Genomic DNA, 18,996 nt, shown 5'->3' with positions numbered 1-18,996 from the left:
CAATTTGACATTACATTGTAGTAGATTTGAAATTTGACAACAAAAATGTAATGGAAGATTGAAAGAGTTCAACTAATAAAAAAATGGAATACCAAAGAACGAGTTCAGAGCTTAGTCTGCTTCTACACGAAGACGTATGCCGACTTTTCACGAGTCGATTTTAGCCTCACGATTTGTCGGTCGATTAGGATTTTTTTATGGGGACTGTCACTTTGCCATTTTTATTATCCCACTAGATCTTTGTATATAAAATCTATAGTACTATCATGAAAAAAAAAACAGCGCCACCAAAAAAGTAAGCTAGAGAACGAACTTAAAAAATATGTCAAATTTCAAACAGAAATGTATATCTCATCTCCTTACTCCCATTATTAATTCGATCTAAGCGCTCTCGCGACCACTCAGGTAACGAACAAACTAAAAAATTGCACTTCATGATAGTACTATAGATTTTATATACAAAGCACTTGATTGATAGATCATTAATTAACACGTATTACAACAACTACATGAGATCTTGCTTTTCATAAAAACCACGAATCGCGTGATCTTGCTCCCAACTAACAATTTCGATGTTATAACGATGGTGAGAAGCTTCTCGTCATGACTAATTTCACACCTAAAAGACACATATAACCCTGATTATCATCAAAAAGGCCCCCTTTTTTCACTCCTATTAAACCTATGAGAAGTACAATGTAAGACTCCTGTAAAGCTTCTCATGAATAGCCGAAAGTGGTATTCGATCCTATAAGTGTGCGAAGAAGTATACTATAAGACTTCTGTAAATTTTCTCATCATCAAACGAAAGTGGTGGAGGAGAAATAAAAAGTGAGAGAGGATATAAAAGGAGGGGAAATAAAAGGAGGAGAAATAAAAAGAAATTAAATTGTGTTGCATTTATATTGACTTTTATTTTAATGTTAACTTATTTTTATAAACCAGGTTTATCTGAGGAGCTAGGTTGATACTAATAGTATAAAAGAGAAATACTTTAAACTTTACACCAATTTTTACTGTTTTTATATTCTATTTAAACTATTTAACACAAAAAATAATTACAATAACGCACTTGAGAATTTTCAAGTATGAATAAAAACCAAACACTTTTGACCTAACGTCATTATATTGTGACACTATAAGCACTTCCCAACATCATTATAGTGTGACACTAAACAGAAGCTTTATACAATGCTTACAGAGAATTTTTCATCGCACCTATAATTCCACTATAAGATACTCCTAAGAAATTTCTTAGAAGTATAAATATCAGCGTTTACTGATAATTTTTTACCGTGGGTAGTACACTAGCTTTATAGGTGCAAATAGCCCTTTGGGCTCGAAACTCGGCAGAAAAAATGTTAGTTGGGGCTTTTCATCAGGATCATGAATCGTGATCCTGATGAAAAGTAAGATCTATAATGTTGTTGTTGTAATACGTATTAATTAATGATCTATATGGATCAAGTGGGATAATAAAAAACGGCTTTTAGTCGCCTGCGACTTACGTTCACACGGATCGAAAAGCTTCGCCGCACGGCAAACATCGACTCGTGAAAAGTCCACAGTATGGGGACCAATCCTCGATCCTTTGCCTAGAAGCCTAAATTATAAATTTCCGTTGCATGAGTTTCCGATTGCATGAGTTTCCAAAACTTTGAAGCCGTTTTTCTCAAAACTACAATTTTGCAGATTCGTGGTTTTGGCTTTGTGTCCACGATGTCGTTCATTTTATTTTTTTTTTTTTGCAAATGAATTGTAAATGAAAATTTCAGAAATTAAAAAAAAAATTGCTCATAAAAAGTTGTATCGTGTAAAAGCATTAATCGTTGCATTGTATTAGATTTCAGTTTTATTTCATTGAACGCAACGAACCGAACCACGTGCGTTGAATGCACTTTTTTTTCTAGATAACTGTCAAAATCCAGCGCAAACATCAAAAAAATTTAGCCGAACATACACAACAACTTTTTCTCTCTTAAAATTTTAACTTGCAAGTTTTTTTTTTTTAATTTTAAACAAAAATAAAAATGGGAAAGAATAAAATATTTAATGGTAAACATTTCTATTATTATAATTTTTGTAAACATTTCTTGAAACAATTATTTTTTTGTATAGAACCAGAAGAAAGTTCTGATGAAGAGGATCCAATTATTGACGACGATACTTGCGATAGATTTGAAATTGAAGATTCTTTTGCAGTGAAATACAAAATTGCCGATGAATCTGCTGTGTCTCTCAAGAAAGTCTATATTCTTCATTTATGTTCAGATAAGTAAGTGTTTTATAGAAGTATTTGCATCTTCCAAGAATTGAACCCCTATTGTTTTCTCTCTAAGATCCTTTGGAAGAATAGCCGCTGGCTTATCCAACAACAGCGTACAAATGTTCGATATAAACAATCAAAAACTTTCACATCCTTCTTTCGACACTCTTCCACCAAAAAGTCCCGTCGGAGCTGTTTGTGGAGTGAGATTCCTCGACGACAGTCCAAATACTTTACTCATAGGAAGCACAAATGGCGATGTCACTTTGTATGATTTGCGAACGGGCATATCTGAACATTCATATGAAGGTAAGAAGAATTGTTATATTTGTATGTTAAATCTTTTACTGTTCCTCAACAGCGTTGCCACTTTGCTGCAATTGCAGTAGATCTACTGCATTTCTTGCAAAAAATAAATCTACTGCTACTTAATCAAATCTACTGCACTTTTTCAAATCAAATTCCAAGCGTTTTAAGGAAATAATAAACCAATTCCTTTGTACTAAATAGTATTGAAATGTACAAAATCTGCTCTAAACTCAAAACCAGCTCTAAAAAAGGCTGCAAAACACCAAGATTAACACTGTTTAAAGTGTTTTTTGCCCAACAGATAGAGTCTGGATTTGTGAAAAAAAAATCTAAAAGGAAGTATACAAATGCTTAATTTAAATTCTGTACATGAGTTTGGGTGTAATAAGAAAGGTATTCTGACTGTAAGTTCAACATACGGGTATTTTGCTTGTTGAATACTGCGAATTTTTTAATATAATGCATTTTTTATGGATCTACTGCACAAACTTTTTTTTGAAGTGGCAACACTGTTCCTCAACAAAAGGTCGCTCAACAGTAACATTTTTAATTAGAATTGGATGAAAATTGTATTGATTCTTTTAAATAATACATACAAAACAAGTAGATTGTGCCTACTAATTTCATCAAAGCTTTTGACAAGATATCAGGCATAGAAAAGTCAATACAATTGTATCGAATCATTGAATAATTACAAATAGAAGTGGACACCCAGGGAAACTTCCGCTGTTTTCTCATTGGCTCTAGTATCATACGTGTTTAATGTTTAGGTTTGTAAAATAAAAAAATTAAGAAAAGCAAATCCAACAATCAAAAAGTAAATCCAACAATCCAAAAGTAAATCCAACAATCCAAAAGCAAATTCAGCAATCCAAAATCAAATCCTAAAAAGCTTACATAGATAAAAGTTTTCCTATTTCAAAAAGTGGAGATAGCCTAGAGGATAAGGAGAATGTCTGTTACGAAAACTTATATCAATATACAGGGTGTCCCAAAAGTAATGGATCAAACGAAACATGCTGATAGGCCAACTTTAGGGCTCTCAGAATTTGGTAACTTGTTCATCCCAAATCTTTATGGTTTTCGATTTAATGCAGTTTTTGTGAAATTTCCGACTTTGCAACAGTATTTTGCTTCCTCCGCGCATTATTGATTTTTGTTTTTTTACAATTCTTTCACTAAAACATTGCCTAATAATAAGAAATAATTAATTAATCAAAATATTTTTTATTTTATACGCCATTTTGCTGCAAACTAATTAACAGTTCCATGTTTTATAAAAACTCAATTTCTTACTTTTATTTCAGAGCAACACCCTGAAAAAAATTTGTATGGTGTAGTACAGGTTTATTATTTTAAAAACTTGCCGTGTTATTGCAGTTTTCAAAAATGTATAAAAGTTTCCAAAGTTTAAGTTAGAACTAAAGATATTACAATTTAAAAGCAACAAAACAGGGCTTTTAGAGAAAAATAACAAAGAAAAATAAACACATTTTTTCGCCTGTTGTTTGTTTATTGCTTTTTGAATAAAAGCCTCGATTTTTGTTTGTTATTTTGCTCTGAAAACCTCTGTTTTTTTGCATTCAAATTGTAATATCTTTAGTTCTAACTTCAACTTTTTAAACTTTTATACATTTTTGAAAACTGCAATAAAATAATAAACCTGTACCACACCATACAAATTTTTTTCAGGGTGTTGCTCTGAAATAAAAGTAAGAAATTGAGTTTTTATAAAACAAAAACGCAAAATGGCGTATGAAATAAAAGATATTTTGATTAATTAATTATTTCTTATTATTAGGCAATGTTTAAGTGAAAGAATTGTAAAAAACAAAAATCAATTATGAGCGGAGGAATCAAAATACTGTTGCAAAGTCGGGATTTTTCAAAATTTCACAAAAACTGCATTAAATCGAAAACCGTAAGGATTTGGGATGAACAAGTTACCAAATTCTGAGAGCCCTAAAGTTGGCCTATCAGCATGTTTCGTTTGATCCATTACTTTTGGGACACCCTGTATAATATAAGCTCTTTGAAATAATATTTATATATTATATAAAAATAATTATTAATTTTTTTATGAGGATAAAAAAAATTATTAGTTTAGACGCAACTCGAAAATACATGATATAGGTCGTTTCAAATCAAAAGTCCTGACTCAGAGTTTATTTTCTCCCTCCCAACAAAATTGAGAACAAATATACAAAAAACTCAATTATTTTCTCCCTTCCAATAAAATTGAGAACAAATATGTGCCCATGATTATGAAAGTGGACTAAGTCACTTTTTGCATTGTTTAAAGAAAAACTTACAAAATAATTTTCTTATAACGATTTTATTGTATTTCTTTTATGAAATCATTGAAGGAGCAATAAAGAAGTTTATTTACTGCAATTTCGCTTTTAAATAAACTTTACCCCTTAAATAATAATTATTTTTAGGCTAGATTTGATGGCATTTTTAGGAGTGACTTAGTCCACTTTCATAATCAAGGGCACATATACAAAAAACTCAATTTTATTGGCTCATTGCGACAAATCAACTCAAAAATAACAACAAATCATGCTTGTTTGAATGAAAGAAATGCTAGAGAAAAAAATAAGCAAACGAAAGTCTGAATTTGTTTATTAATGATTTCTATGGTGACGACTCCAAAATAATTCAAAAATAAAAATAAGATATTTACTGCCCAATTATACAAATGAAAAGATGTGAATAGAATTTTTAGCTATCATATAAACTGCACATTTCTGGTCCATCTTCACCTAGTCCTATAACAATATCTTCGGCAAAGTTATCCCAACTGCCTTCAAATGATAAATAATTAAATAATTGTATGTTTTTTTGTATTGTCCGCGGATATCGAGTGATGCAAGCCCGGGAGACTTGCCTCCACTTTCTGAGGCTAACCCAGTGAATCTCACAGACGGATCAATTAATTAAAATAAGGATATCAAGAACTGTTCTTCATTATTTTATCGTAATTTTAGAAAAAGTTCAGCTTCCTTCCAGTAAGCGAATGAGTTTTTTTTATTTTTGCTCAATTTTCCATTGGACTTTTGATTTGAAACGACCTATAGTTGAGGAGCAACCAAAAATTTGAACCAAAATAGGTAAATGTTACAATTTGAGTGACTTGTTTTTTGAAAATATTTATAAAACTGATCAATTTGTTCTATTTTTTTCAAATTCATCAGCAAATATTGTAAATGCTGTTCGAATAAGAGAGTTGAAATGCAAAACAATGAATACACTATGTTATAAATTCAGAAAAAAAAATGAAAACAATTTTCAAAATAAAGCATTAAGGCATGTTAGTGTAGATTAAATTTCATGAAATTTAAAGAAAACACGTTAGTCTTTATCTTATGTTTGAAATGTGTTAACACTACCTATATCTTTTCATTATGTTATGGTAATTATCGAATATTTAAGTTTTTAAAACTTATTTTGTGTTCAAAACTGAACCTGAAAACCAAAATTGCACTTTTATTTTTGGGTCCATACGATTTTGCATTTTCTTTTTCAATTTTTTGAATACTGGTAGTCTTTTGTGAATATATATTTATTTATACCGAAATTAAATAAAAATTATTCTTTTACTCACAAAATAATGAAAAGTGTATGCAAAATTTTAGAGTTTTTGCAAATAAAACACTTTGATTAAATTTTATATTAATTTCTCGTGTGAAAAATATATTTCAATACATTGTATCCATTTCAGTACAATACAAATGAAATTTTCAGTACAATTAAAAAATGTCATTTTCCATCCCTGCAAGATATCACACCGTGTTCTTCTTGAATAAAAAAAAAAAACTTTATAGCCAAACACTGTTCAAAACACTTCAAGTTTTCATTGAAGTTTATTTGAAACGGTCAAAAACCACTTAAGTCACATCTTTTTTAAAAATGATTTTTTTGCTGAAAAAAGTTCCTCAAAGGTAGATGCGTATTCTGGGTAAAAAACCGGTCAACCGGTTCCAAAAACAACTGAAGTCCAGGGACTGAAGAGGTTTTTGCACGCATTATTCGATGACAGGAGTACAGTTATATGTGATTGAGTTTAAAAGTTGAATTGTTCTTGCTTGTGTCAACAATATTCAAATCTTCAATTTTGATAATATTAGCCATGTATATAGAAGAATTATAACAAAGAGACCAGATTTTATTTTGTAAAAATTAGAGAATTTCATTATTGCAATCAAAAACTATTCTACAATTTAGACTAAAACATAGCTTTGATTGACTGTTCAAGATCTTGAATGTTAATCAATTTAAATTTGAATTTATTTATATGGATTAAAACATTATCATATCACAGTATGGAATTTTTTGTATACTATTATGAATAGCCTTGCACTTACTACAAAAAAAAAATGTGTTAAATGCACGGGAAATTTCTGTTTTTCGATTTTCAACTCCATTATATCATTTAGTTCTGTTTTTAAAAATTTGACTCTTCAAAACTTTGGTTTTTCTTTCTGATCACCAGCACAGAAGTTTATTTTAAGATGCAATATATAAAGATTTTGCCTTAACACAAATTCGCGCTTATAAACATTTCTAGCTATTTTATAACTATTCCAAGCATCTAAAGAATTTTCAAACCTAGCTCGGTCGTACGACAAAATTTAAGATATTTTTAAATTACATAATATAACATTTCTTAAACATTTCAGGACCTGCGGAGTCAACAAAAAATACCATTTGTTGTTTTGATGTGAACTCAAATGGCCGTGTCATCTGCAGTGGAACTGATAAGATTCGAAGTGAAGTTTATCTTCAATTCTTCGATGTCCGGCAAAAGGCTTTGATGGGTGGCTACTTTGAAAGCCATGAAGATGACATAACTGCTATTAAATTCCATCCAACAAATCCAGATTTGCTTTGTACTGGATCCATTGATGGTTTAATAAATTTCTTTGATATCTCTCAGACTTCTGAAGATGATGCTTTACTGACAACAGTTAATACAGAAAGTAGTGTTCACAAATTAAATTGGTAAGTAATATTCAATATTATTCTAAACTTGACTTGATTTTGAAACTTCATTTGACAGGCATAAAAACGTTTATGAGAAAGATTACATATCCTGTATTACTCACACGAATGATTTGAAAACATACGAATGTGAAGAAGGTGATCTTATTGCAGAATTTGAAAGGTGTCAAGTTACTGACAAAATCAAAAGGAAATCAGTTTCGGATTGTAGTTTGATTTCGTGTCATGACTTGGCCGATGGAGGTGTATTTTTGTTAGCCACTTCGAATTATAACAAAGGGTGAGTAATCAGTCTGAAATTGGATTTGATGGTTGGGTTTGAATGATCTTATGTTTCAGAGAGGTTGTGAGGTCTGTTAAATTGCAAGGCAAAAAACTACTTCCACATGCACTATTCGATGAAAATAAGCAAATTATCAGGGAAAGCATGTATGATCCACAGGTAAGTTAAGTTTTTTATGTTTCTACTCAAACATTTTTTGTACCATGTTTTTCTTCATGTATTTACTTCACATTAAGTGATCTAACTTTGGGATTTGCCGGATTGACATCAGTAACCGAAGGCATGCCTCTTGGTTCTGAAACGGATTTTGTGATCGTTTTTTTTTTTTCGGAATTAGTAGAAAATTTCCGTAGATTGGAATTCGTCATAAAGTCAAATAGCTTTTTGAAGCAGTTCTCTCTCTCTCTCTCTCTCTCTCTCTAGTAATTTTTCATTTTATTAAAAAAAAAAAACTTTTTCCGTCACACTAGACTAAGTGAGTTCAGAGGTTAGTACACGACGAAGTTATTCCTCCAGACATTAAAAAACATCTCAAACCCAGTCATTGCCTACCCGATTCGGCTTGTGATGACAATACTCTTTAGATATTGGAAACTCTCTCCTTTCTATACCAGTTCTAGACAATAATTTTTTTGAGAGGATAACAGGGTCTCCGAGGCTGATTCTTTGTTTTTCGCGTATTGATTTTCAGTCTTACGATTTCTGCTTCCCTCTCTACTTTTGATTTCATTTGATAGTGAGTGTTTTTTTTTTTTTTCATTTTTCTTCTGGTCAGTTCACAATTTGTTTACCTTGAACATTTAGTAATTCTCCGTCTTTTTCCGTAACAAGTAAATGGTTCTACCTGATTCGAAAGACTGCCACCTGTTGATTTTTCAGGGTACTGCTTCTTTGGCTAGAAATAAACAAATCGTCAATAATATCTTTTTTCATGAGAATGATAATTTTATCTTGCATTGGTAGCACTCGAATATTCTTCAGACTGATGCATTCAAATTCTTTGCTTATTCATCTCTGTATTTTTAGCTTCTTGGCCAATTGCCGATTTCTCATCAAACTACGGATTTTTTTGATGAACTGGTTCAGAACAGAAAAGTTCAACTTTTTGGTTTTAAATGAAAACATTTCTGTTCCGAACAGCATTCATAAATTTTTAAATGAGAGTCTGCAAGGAACGGCTCTTAATAAAATTCGCAAAAATTAAAAGAGTAATGAAGTTGTTTGTAAATCTTCTCCTGGATTCTGCAACGAAACACAGTGATATGAACATTACTCGAAAATGTTCTTTTCAAAGTAACACATCATCATTACCATTTTCATGCCCCTTTCCAATGGTTTTCTCTTGAAACTATCTGAATATATTCTATGCGATCAAATGTTTATATGCAATTCTGAGAAGTCTTATACCCCTACAGTTGGCGCAATTAAGATCGTTGTCCTTCTCGTATACATATCGCTGGCTAAGAATTATAGGGTTGTATGTCAACTCACCTTAGTTTTGAGAAAATCGATCTCAAAGTTTTTTAAGGCTGGTTTTTGGATAAAATAGTTACATAGCAGTAAAGTATTGATGCAATCTTATAAAGGACCCTAAAAAAAATTATAAAACCATGAAAAAAAACATTAATTTCACCACAAAAAAGGATTCTATGAGCATTTTAAAAAATGACATAGAACCTTTTTATGAAAAAATTTGTAAAAAAATTTGAAAAAGGTTCTATGTTCAACATAGAACCTTATAGTTATAAAGAGCTTACACGTAATAAATGCATTTTATATGAAAAAAGTGACTTCATCGTGAAATAGGCTTTGATTTAATTTAATTTTATTCAAGTTTTGCACAAAACAGTCAAAATCTATTTTAAATAACAGAACAAAATACCACAAAGTTGTTGCATTTTTAGAAAACAACAATTGTTGAATTAGGTACACAGAAAAAAGACATGTTAAAAACATTTAGAATTTTTATTAAATCAATCGGATTTTTGCATGTTTTTTTGCCAGAAAGACAGTCGTCTTAAAACAATCATCTACGGTACAAAATGTATGCCAAAAAAAATTTAAAGTTTGTTTAATCTTTTTATTTTAATAAGTAGATAAAATTAATGAAAAATAATTTCAGTCTTAGCAGGTATCTGCACTTAAATTTTCTTAAGAAGAAAATTTTTATTGAAATGAAGTTCACTTTGATTTTAAAAAGGTTTAAACAAATTTTACTTATTTTTATTAGAAATCTTATTAATTTAAGAGGATTGGATTTTAGAGGAGTATCATCTTGATTCTAAGTTGCTTATTTGTCTCCATGTATAACGTAAGTAAATTTGCTTCAAGTTAAAAAAAATTTTTATTGAAATGAAGTTCACTTTGGTTTAAACAAATTTTACTTATTTTTATTAGAAATCTTATTAATTTAAGAGGATTGGATTTTAGAGGAGTATCATCTTGATTCTAAGTTGCTTATTTGTCTCCATGTATAACGTAAGTAAATTTGCTTCAAGTTAAAAAAAAAATTTTATTCGATGAAACTATTAATAGAAATAAACTAATATAATTTTTAAGATGAATAACGAAGAGTTCACAACGGTTAGTAGAGTAAAATCTTGACCTTTGAAAAAAAAAATACTGAATTTTCCAAATACCACTAAAAATTAGTTAATTTTTTGTTTTTTGGGTACTAAGGTGACTTCTTTTATTTAAAGTTAAGGAATCTAAGTGTTTCTTTAACTTTTGGTTTATTAATACGAACTATGAAATTCCCAACCTCGATTATGAAAAAAAAGTTTTCAAAAAATCACTTCCAACTCTTGGCACACAAAAAAACATTATTTTAATTTAATTATGATGTAAGAATATCTAGGTTATGAATTATTGCAAAAGTTAAGGTTGGATAGTACAAATTTTTTGGTTTAAAGAGTACAGAACGAGATACAAAAATTCTTTGCTGTTAAGCAAAAGCCCGTCCGCTAACTTGATAGTCGATAGTTGATAGTCAAAAACGACGAATTATGGAGCAAAATCGTCGTTTTTGACTGTCATTTATTGACTATCAAGTTAGCCGACTCCATCCCTGTTGTTCAATACCAGCAAAAACATCAAAAGATCTTTTATTTTTTCTTTAGTAAGAAAAAAGATCATTTCCATAAGATTTCATTTTGAAAAATTTGCGTAAAAAAGTTCTATGTAACTTAAATCAATGTATTTTTTGTTTGAAAAAATCAGTAAAAAGGTTCTATGTTGCAATTTGAATAACATAGAACCTTATTATATTAATACATGTATGTGAAATCATGAAAGTTGTATGTCTTTTTTACCTGTGCCGTCGCCATTAATTTTTTTCTAATTTTTTTTTAAATTTTATCTAAAAGCCACTGAAATTACGAAAATTTTGGTGTATAAAACTCATTTTTTGTATTTTGTATGAAATACACCCTTATAATTCTCAGCCAGCGATATATAAACTCTTGTTAGTGTAATTATTTATACAAGCTTACTTCAAGCTTGTCTGATATTTAAAAAAAGGTTTACAAGCAGCTGGCCTATTGTGTTTTATGGGAAACCGACGAAGTTACGAATACCAGAGTTACGGGCGACAGAGTTACGAGCGTCAAAGTAACGCGAAACCGAAGTTACGAAAAACTAGAGTTACGAATTCTAAAGTTATGTTAAGCTATGACATGTGATTTTTGGGTTGGCAACAATTGCGAGGAACGATATGGAATTATGGAAATACAAACAAGAGATTAACATTTTTCTCATTGGTCAGAACTAGATGAGTAAAGCGAAAATGGGTGTTATTTAATCTTGTAAAATTTTGATTGGATAGGTATAGATATACATATATGGTTTTGTTTTTGTGAGAAGATCGCAAAAACGTTGAAATAGAAAAAAAACATATGTATACTTATGTAAGTTTGGGGGACATAATTGAAATTAACTTCTTATTTGTCCAACTAATATTGCAGCAACGTATCGATATTCTCTAATTTATGTTTCCATAATTCCATATCCTTCCTCGCAATTGTTGCCAACCCAAAAATCACATGTCATAGCTTAACATATAACTTTAGAATTCGTAACTCTAGTTTTTCGTAACTTCGGTTTCACATAACTTTGACGGCCGTAACTCTGTCGCGCGTAACTCTGTTATTCGTAACTCCGTTACCATTTCGTGTTTTATTTGTATTATTAGCTGTTTGTTCCTATTTGTAGAACCTCTATCTGTCTCTGTGTAATGTACAATCTTGTCGCTTTATTGTAAAGAAAATTTTATTAAAATCAATAGCAACTACTATTTAAATAAAAACATTTATTTGTAAAGAATACAAACATAAACTTATTGTTGTTATTATTGTCAATAGGGTGTTGTTTTGTGTGATTTTTTAGATTTTGACTTGAGTGTATTTCGTTGACTATTTTGGGATTGTTGATCTCCTAATCTTGTTGTCCATAGCGTTACAATTCCACCTTCACCACCTGTCACGAGCAAATTTGACTGAAAGAAAAAAAGGTTTTAGAGTCGAATAAGTTGAAATTGATAACTCAAGTAATGAAAAGTGAAAACAAATATTCAACTGACTTGAAAAAGTTGCCGAAAAAAGATCAGCACTAGCCAAAAAAATAAGGTAATTTCTTTTAGGATAATGCTACAGCACACAAGTCAGTTGTTTTCATGGCTAACCTCCATGAACTTCGATTTGGTGTACTGAACCACTTCTCTTATTCACCTGATTTGGCACTTACTTACCTTTTTCCTGCCTTAAAAAAATATTTGACTGGACACAAATTCTTAACCAACGAGAAGATGTTTGCTTAGATAGAGCCGTTTTTCGAAAAGTTGAAAGGAATCGGCTTATAAAAAGGGAATAAAAGCTTTGGAACACAGTTGGAATAAATGCATTGAAATATGACGATGTTGGAAAGGATTTAAAAAAAGGACTTTTCAAACATTTCTTTTAGAATGCTACATATATCGCTGGCTGAGAATTATAAGGGTGTATTTCATACAAAATACAAAAAATGAGTTTTATACACCAAAATTTTCGTAATTTCAGTGGCTTTTAGATAAAATTTAAAAAAAAATTAGAAAAAAATTAATGGCGACGGCACAGGTAAAAAAGACATACAACTTTCATGATTTCACATACATGTATTAATATAATAAGGTTCTATGTTATTCAAATTGCAACATAGAACCTTTTTACTGATTTTTTCAAACAAAAAATACATTGATTTAAGTTACATAGAACTTTTTTACGCAAATTTTTCAAAATGAAATCTTATGGAAATGATCTTTTTTCTTACTAAAGAAAAAATAAAAGATCTTTTGATGTTTTTGCTGGTATTGAACAACAGGGATGGAGTCGGCTAACTTGATAGTCAATAAATGACAGTCAAAAACGACGATTTTGCTCCATAATTCGTCGTTTTTGACTATCAACTATCGACTATCAAGTTAGCGGACGGGCTTTTGCTTAACAGCAAAGAATTTTTGTATCTCGTTCTGTACTCTTTAAACCAAAAAATTTGTACTATCCAACCTTAACTTTTGCAATAATTCATAACCTAGATATTCTTACATCATAATTAAATTAAAATAATGTTTTTTTGTGTGCCAAGAGTTGGAAGTGATTTTTTGAAAACTTTTTTTTCATAATCGAGGTTGGGAATTTCATAGTTCGTATTAATAAACCAAAAGTTAAAGAAACACTTAGATTCCTTAACTTTAAATAAAAGAAGTCACCTTAGTACCCAAAAAACAAAAAATTAACTAATTTTTAGTGGTATTTGGAAAATTCAGTATTTTTTTTTTCAAAGGTCAAGATTTTACTCTACTAACCGTTGTGAACTCTTCGTTATTCATCTTAAAAATTATATTAGTTTATTTCTATTAATAGTTTCATCGAATAAAATTTTTTTTTTAACTTGAAGCAAATTTACTTACGTTATACATGGAGACAAATAAGCAACTTAGAATCAAGATGATACTCCTCTAAAATCCAATCCTCTTAAATTAATAAGATTTCTAATAAAAATAAGTAAAATTTGTTTAAACCAAAGTGAACTTCATTTCAATAAAAATTTTTTTTAACTTGAAGCAAATTTACTTACGTTATACATGGAGACAAATAAGCAACTTAGAATCAAGATGATACTCCTCTAAAATCCAATCCTCTTAAATTAATAAGATTTCTAATAAAAATAAGTAAAATTTGTTTAAACCTTTTTAAAATCAAAGTGAACTTCATTTCAATAAAAATTTTCTTCTTAAGAAAATTTAAGTGCAGATACCTGCTAAGACTGAAATTATTTTTCATTAATTTTATCTACTTATTAAAATAAAAAGATTAAACAAACTTTAAATTTTTTTTGGCATACATTTTGTACCGTAGATGATTGTTTTAAGACGACTGTCTTTCTGGCAAAAAAACATGCAAAAATCCGATTGATTTAATAAAAATTCTAAATGTTTTTAACATGTCTTTTTTCTGTGTACCTAATTCAACAATTGTTGTTTTCTAAAAATGCAACAACTTTGTGGTATTTTGTTCTGTTATTTAAAATAGATTTTGACTGTTTTGTGCAAAACTTGAATAAAATTAAATTAAATCAAAGCCTATTTCACGATGAAGTCACTTTTTTCATATAAAATGCATTTATTACGTGTAAGCTCTTTATAACTATAAGGTTCTATGTTGAACATAGAACCTTTTTCAAATTTTTTTACAAATTTTTTCATAAAAAGGTTCTATGTCATTTTTTTAAAATGCTCATAGAATCCTTTTTTGTGGTGAAATTAATGTTTTTTTCATGGTTTTATAATTTTTTTAGGGTCCTTTATAAGATTGCATCAATACTTTACTGCTATGTAACTATTTTATCCAAAAACCAGCCTTAAAAAACTTTGAGATCGATTTTCTCAAAACTAAGGTGAGTTGACATACAACCCTATAATTCTTAGCCAGCGATATAACAAAATAGCATCTTGATCTTATGGAAATACTACATAAAAGGAATACCAATTTTTTTGTTTTTTTTTTTTTTTATAAAATTCAAATTAACTAACTTGACCCAAAATAAATTGGAATGTGTGACCATAAAAAGCAATAACTTAGAAATATGTATTTTCTTTTTTTTTTTTAAGGCAGTTCGTGTAATTCAAACAGAGTATACAAACTCTCCGTTCGATTGTGTACTATTTTTGTGGCCTTTAACATATCGGGTAGAATTTCCGTGGCACGACTTTGACTCACTCCAACACGTTTTAGCAATTCGCCTTTCGTAGGCATTGCATACATGGCAACAAGTGCACCACGTCTTATCAGCCACGAGTGATGCTTTGAGAGGGTATCATTGTAAGCACTCTTACAACAACCGGATGTTTTATCACATTCACCCAAATCACCCACTCGAAGGAGAAACTCGTGAACAAATTCTAAATAAAAAAAGATAAGAAAAATGATATAGAATCGATAACAAAAACACAAATAATAGCAGAGTAACTAAAGCTAATAAAATGGCAATATTAGGGAACCCGGCTGAACAGCTCTGATTTTGATTATTTTTTTTTTCAAACGTCGGTAATTAAAAATACTTTAAAGTCTATAGATTAAATTGCAGCTGTTGCCGTTTTGATTTTTTAAATTTTATTGAAGATTTTTGTGAACAAACAAATTTTTTGCTTAAATTTCATAAATTTACAAATGCCAAAAGATTTTAGGCAATTAAAGAAAAACTCCCGTATAGTTGTTTGGACAATCTTCCAAACACAAAAAAAAAAATATTTTAACACAACGGCAACACCTAAAATATTTAAATAGATATACATTTTTAAAAAGCTAGAAGCTTATTCATATTTGTAAAATTAAAATTAAGTTAATTGAGGAAAGGGTTTTTGAAAAAAAAAAAAATTATTGAAAAAATTTTAACACGTCCTTTTTAAAACTTTTTCGTAACATAAAATGTATTTATTTTTGACGTTTTTCTGGCCACATTTATTAAGATTTGAAATTATAAGAAAAAATGTCAATACGTATTACAGTTTATGAAAAAAATTAAAAAGTATTTCATTTTCGAAGAACTTTTTTTAATAGAAATTTGAAAAAAAAAATTAACTTATTTTTTTTTAAGGCTCTTAAACCTTTTCTGGGTTGGCCGTGTGTGAATTGCGTTAAATAGTTAACAGGGTGTAAAATTTTTGACGCTATTGAGGTGAATAAAAATTTTATCCTGTTAAAAATTCAATGGGCTCTGGGACCTGGTTAAATATAGGTTAAATTTTGTTTGCGGATGGTTTTGTACTGTCAAAAATTTTACACGGGGTTAACTATTTAACGCAATTCACACACGCCCTAAGTTTAACATTTAAATATAAAGTTATTTTTTCTTAATTATTTTTTAATTTTAAAGTTCTTATTTGCCAAAGTCTTTGAGAAAATCAATTATTTCAATACAAATATTCTGTTTTATATCAAAAAAATCCAATGAAATTGAAGCAATTTTTAATTTTTTTTTTTTCAAAACTTCAATAAATATTACCTTTTCCTCTTAAGAATTCATCTGATAATATCTATGGCCAAAAATTTTATTATTTTACTACGAAAAAGTTTGAAAAAAAGTCATTTAAAAATTTTTTATAACCTTTTTTTTTAAATTCTGGATTGAGGACCATTCTTTCAAAAACTCTTGATTAAATTTAGTGGATTTAAATTTTACAAATAGAAATGAGATTCCGGCTTTTCAAAAACGTGTATGCAAATATTGTAGGTATTGCCGTTGTGTTTAAAATATCGTCGGCTAAGAGTGTAAACCTGCTAACTTCACTTTTACACTCGTGACAAAATTGTTAAAAAATAAAATATTTCTAAATGTTTCAATAAATTCAAGACAGCATAAAGTTATTCCTTAGATTTCATACTATTAAATGTAAAAGAATTGATAAGACTTGAAAGCTTTTTGTATTTTTAATCAATTTTAGAAATCATTTTTATGGAGTTTGCAGGTGGGAGTTAGCAGGTTTACACTCTAAGCCGAAGATATTTGTTTTTGTGTTTGAAGTCAGTTTGTGAGAAAATTGTATTTATAGCTTAAACGATGGAAGATTGTCTTTTACTCCCATTAATTTTTTTCCTTAAATTACCTAGAGAATCTTTTGGTATCATGTATTTTATGAAATTTTATAAAAAAATGGTTTTGTTTAAAAAATTTAATTTTAATTTAAAAAAAAACAATACGGCAACACCGGGAATTTTCAACTTACAGACTTTTTAATTACCGACGTTTAAAAAAAAAGATCATCAAAATCAGAGCTGTTCGGCCGGGTTCTCTAATAATTTGCTTTAGTTACTCCACTATAAATAAACTAACTCACCCAAACCTCGATGAAGACGTAACAAAGTCCGACTACCGGACACGTAGCTGGTGTCGTTTAAAAGTCCACCAGACTTTTCATATTCTATCATTTGTTTAATAGATGTAAATTGTTCCGAGTTTTCTTTTTTTCGAAAATCAGCTAAAATATCAATTTTAGCTCGAACATCGCTGCTAACAAAGCCAAATACTGTTCCCATTAAATGAAAGAAACTAAAATGAATCAGAGTTAACGAGGTTATAAATTTAATTAGGGCTTGTTCATTTTTATTGTCATTTCTGTTTACCTATTGATTTCTTCGAATCCTTGAAGATATTCATCCAAAAGAACATCATCTTCGTCTTTGAGGCTAGCATTGAATTTTTCTAAACAACGTTCAATGTTGAAACATTCTACAGACATTTTGTTGTTGTATAATTATAATAAAATACTGTTGAGGTTTAGAGTTTTTTTTTTTTTAATTGATATAAATAGTTTATAAATAAATTAGTAAATAATGGTTTTTTAGTAGGAAAATTTGCAACAAAGGGGTTGACTCTAGGCTGACGTTGGATTTTTTTGTGATGTCAAATAAATTTATGAGAAATGTCATTTTTTACAGAGATGTGAGTGAGGTATGATGTAAATACAAAAATGAACATGTTCAGTAAAAATAAAACTTTTAACTCAAAAAATAATTTTTTTTTTAATAAGAACAGTGAGCGAAAAAATGAAACTTCTTGTCACAACTAATTCGTGGGTTACGAACGGCACATTCAGGTATAAGCCACGCTTTGATCCGTTAAGTCTAAGTAACTTTTTCAAGCAAAACTTGGTAAATTCGTGTCAAGTTAACGGAACAACACATAATTTCAATGAAAGCAATGAGTGACAAATTTTAAATTGACACAACTAATTAACGACAAATTAGCGGCAAATCCGTAATACTCAATTTTTCAAAAAAAAAAAAAACAACTTTTTTTAGAGATGGTGTATTGCTAAGTTGATATCAAGTTAGCGAAACAACATATTTTCTTATGAAATCATCGAGCGACAAATTCGAAATTATCAAAACTAATTAACGGCAAATTCTGATATACTCAAATTTTCAAAAAGACCTTTTTTAATAGGTTTTGAAAACTCAAAAAGTGTTCACCACCGGATATTTTCAATTTTTTTTTGTTTACATTTCAATTGTTTTGCTTCTGCTACCGCACAGACATTTCCAAAATATTTGGAAAAATATGTAGTTAAAAACATACATATTTCAATGATATTAAATTGTTTCTTATTTAAAAAGTACAAATATAACAATCATTACCTCATAAACAAAAAAGAAAATCTTGTGAAATACCTAAATTGTTTTTTCTTTTAACTTCACGGCTTTTTCTTCCATGTTCTTCCATTGCGTCTGAAAATCTATTCTTGTTTCTTTCTCTTTTTGAGTTTTCTTACACCCAAAATGATTTTTAAAACAACGAAATAAAAATCTGAATTGTTTAACTTTTCAGGTTTTATGTGGGTTTATCGAAAACTTGTGTTTTAATAAAACCTGTATATGCGAAAACTTGTGTTTGAATGTGGTTTTGAACTTTTTTCGACCCCCCTCTAACTTCTATACCAAATATGCCAGAAATTTCAAACTCGCTTCATTTGTTGAAATAGTCAAAAACAAACTCCTCATAATAATTTTTAAACTAATTAGGATAAGTAGTTTCTGAGATATAGAGCTTCAAAAATCGCAAAAACCGCAACTGACTGACTCACTGACAGATCGTTAAAATTATG

The 18,996-nt window shown here is 29.3% G+C and overlaps 2 protein-coding genes across 2 annotated transcripts; one reads left to right on the top strand and one right to left on the bottom strand.

The window, feature by feature from the left end:
- Positions 1–1,921: 1,921 nt before the first annotated feature.
- Positions 1,922–8,045, top strand: LOC129906040 (WD repeat-containing protein 89). Its single transcript, XM_055981663.1, has 6 exons — positions 1,922–2,055; positions 2,119–2,275; positions 2,340–2,575; positions 7,258–7,579; positions 7,638–7,859; positions 7,919–8,045. Exons 1-6 carry the CDS (start codon positions 2,031–2,033, stop codon positions 8,028–8,030), a joined length of 1,074 nt encoding a protein of 357 aa, XP_055837638.1. The 5' UTR covers positions 1,922–2,030; the 3' UTR covers positions 8,031–8,045.
- Positions 8,046–14,934: 6,889 nt separating this feature from the next.
- Positions 14,935–17,741, bottom strand: LOC129921414 (ceramide-1-phosphate transfer protein). Its single transcript, XM_056003224.1, has 3 exons — positions 17,516–17,741; positions 17,230–17,441; positions 14,935–15,294 (listed from the first exon to the last, which is right to left on the bottom strand). Exons 1-3 carry the CDS (start codon positions 17,629–17,631, stop codon positions 14,999–15,001), a joined length of 624 nt encoding a protein of 207 aa, XP_055859199.1. The 5' UTR covers positions 17,632–17,741; the 3' UTR covers positions 14,935–14,998.
- Positions 17,742–18,996: the final 1,255 nt, after the last annotated feature.

This window comes from Episyrphus balteatus, chromosome 1 (assembly GCF_945859705.1).
Source record: "Episyrphus balteatus chromosome 1, idEpiBalt1.1, whole genome shotgun sequence".
Taxonomy (NCBI): Eukaryota; Metazoa; Arthropoda; class Insecta; order Diptera; family Syrphidae; genus Episyrphus; species Episyrphus balteatus.
This window is presented reverse-complemented; position numbering and strand designations above follow the sequence as displayed.

Excerpts from the sequence above, each read along its gene's own strand:
- LOC129906040 (XM_055981663.1), top strand. The coding sequence starts at position 2,031 with ATGGGAAAGAATAAAATATTTAATG. Across the intron at positions 2,276-2,339 it reads CTTCATTTATGTTCAGATAA|ATCCTTTGGAAGAATAGCCG; the intron begins GTAAGTGTTTTA and ends TTTCTCTCTAAG. Across the intron at positions 7,580-7,637 it reads AGTGTTCACAAATTAAATTG|GCATAAAAACGTTTATGAGA; the intron begins GTAAGTAATATT and ends TTCATTTGACAG.
- LOC129921414 (XM_056003224.1), bottom strand. The coding sequence starts at position 17,631 with ATGTCTGTAGAATGTTTCAACATTGAACGTTGTTTAGAAAAATTCAAT. Across the intron at positions 17,442-17,515 it reads GGATTCGAAGAAATCAATAG|TTTCTTTCATTTAATGGGAA; the intron begins GTAAACAGAAAT and ends GATTCATTTTAG. Across the intron at positions 15,295-17,229 it reads ACGTCTTCATCGAGGTTTGG|AATTTGTTCACGAGTTTCTC; the intron begins GTGAGTTAGTTT and ends TTTTTTATTTAG.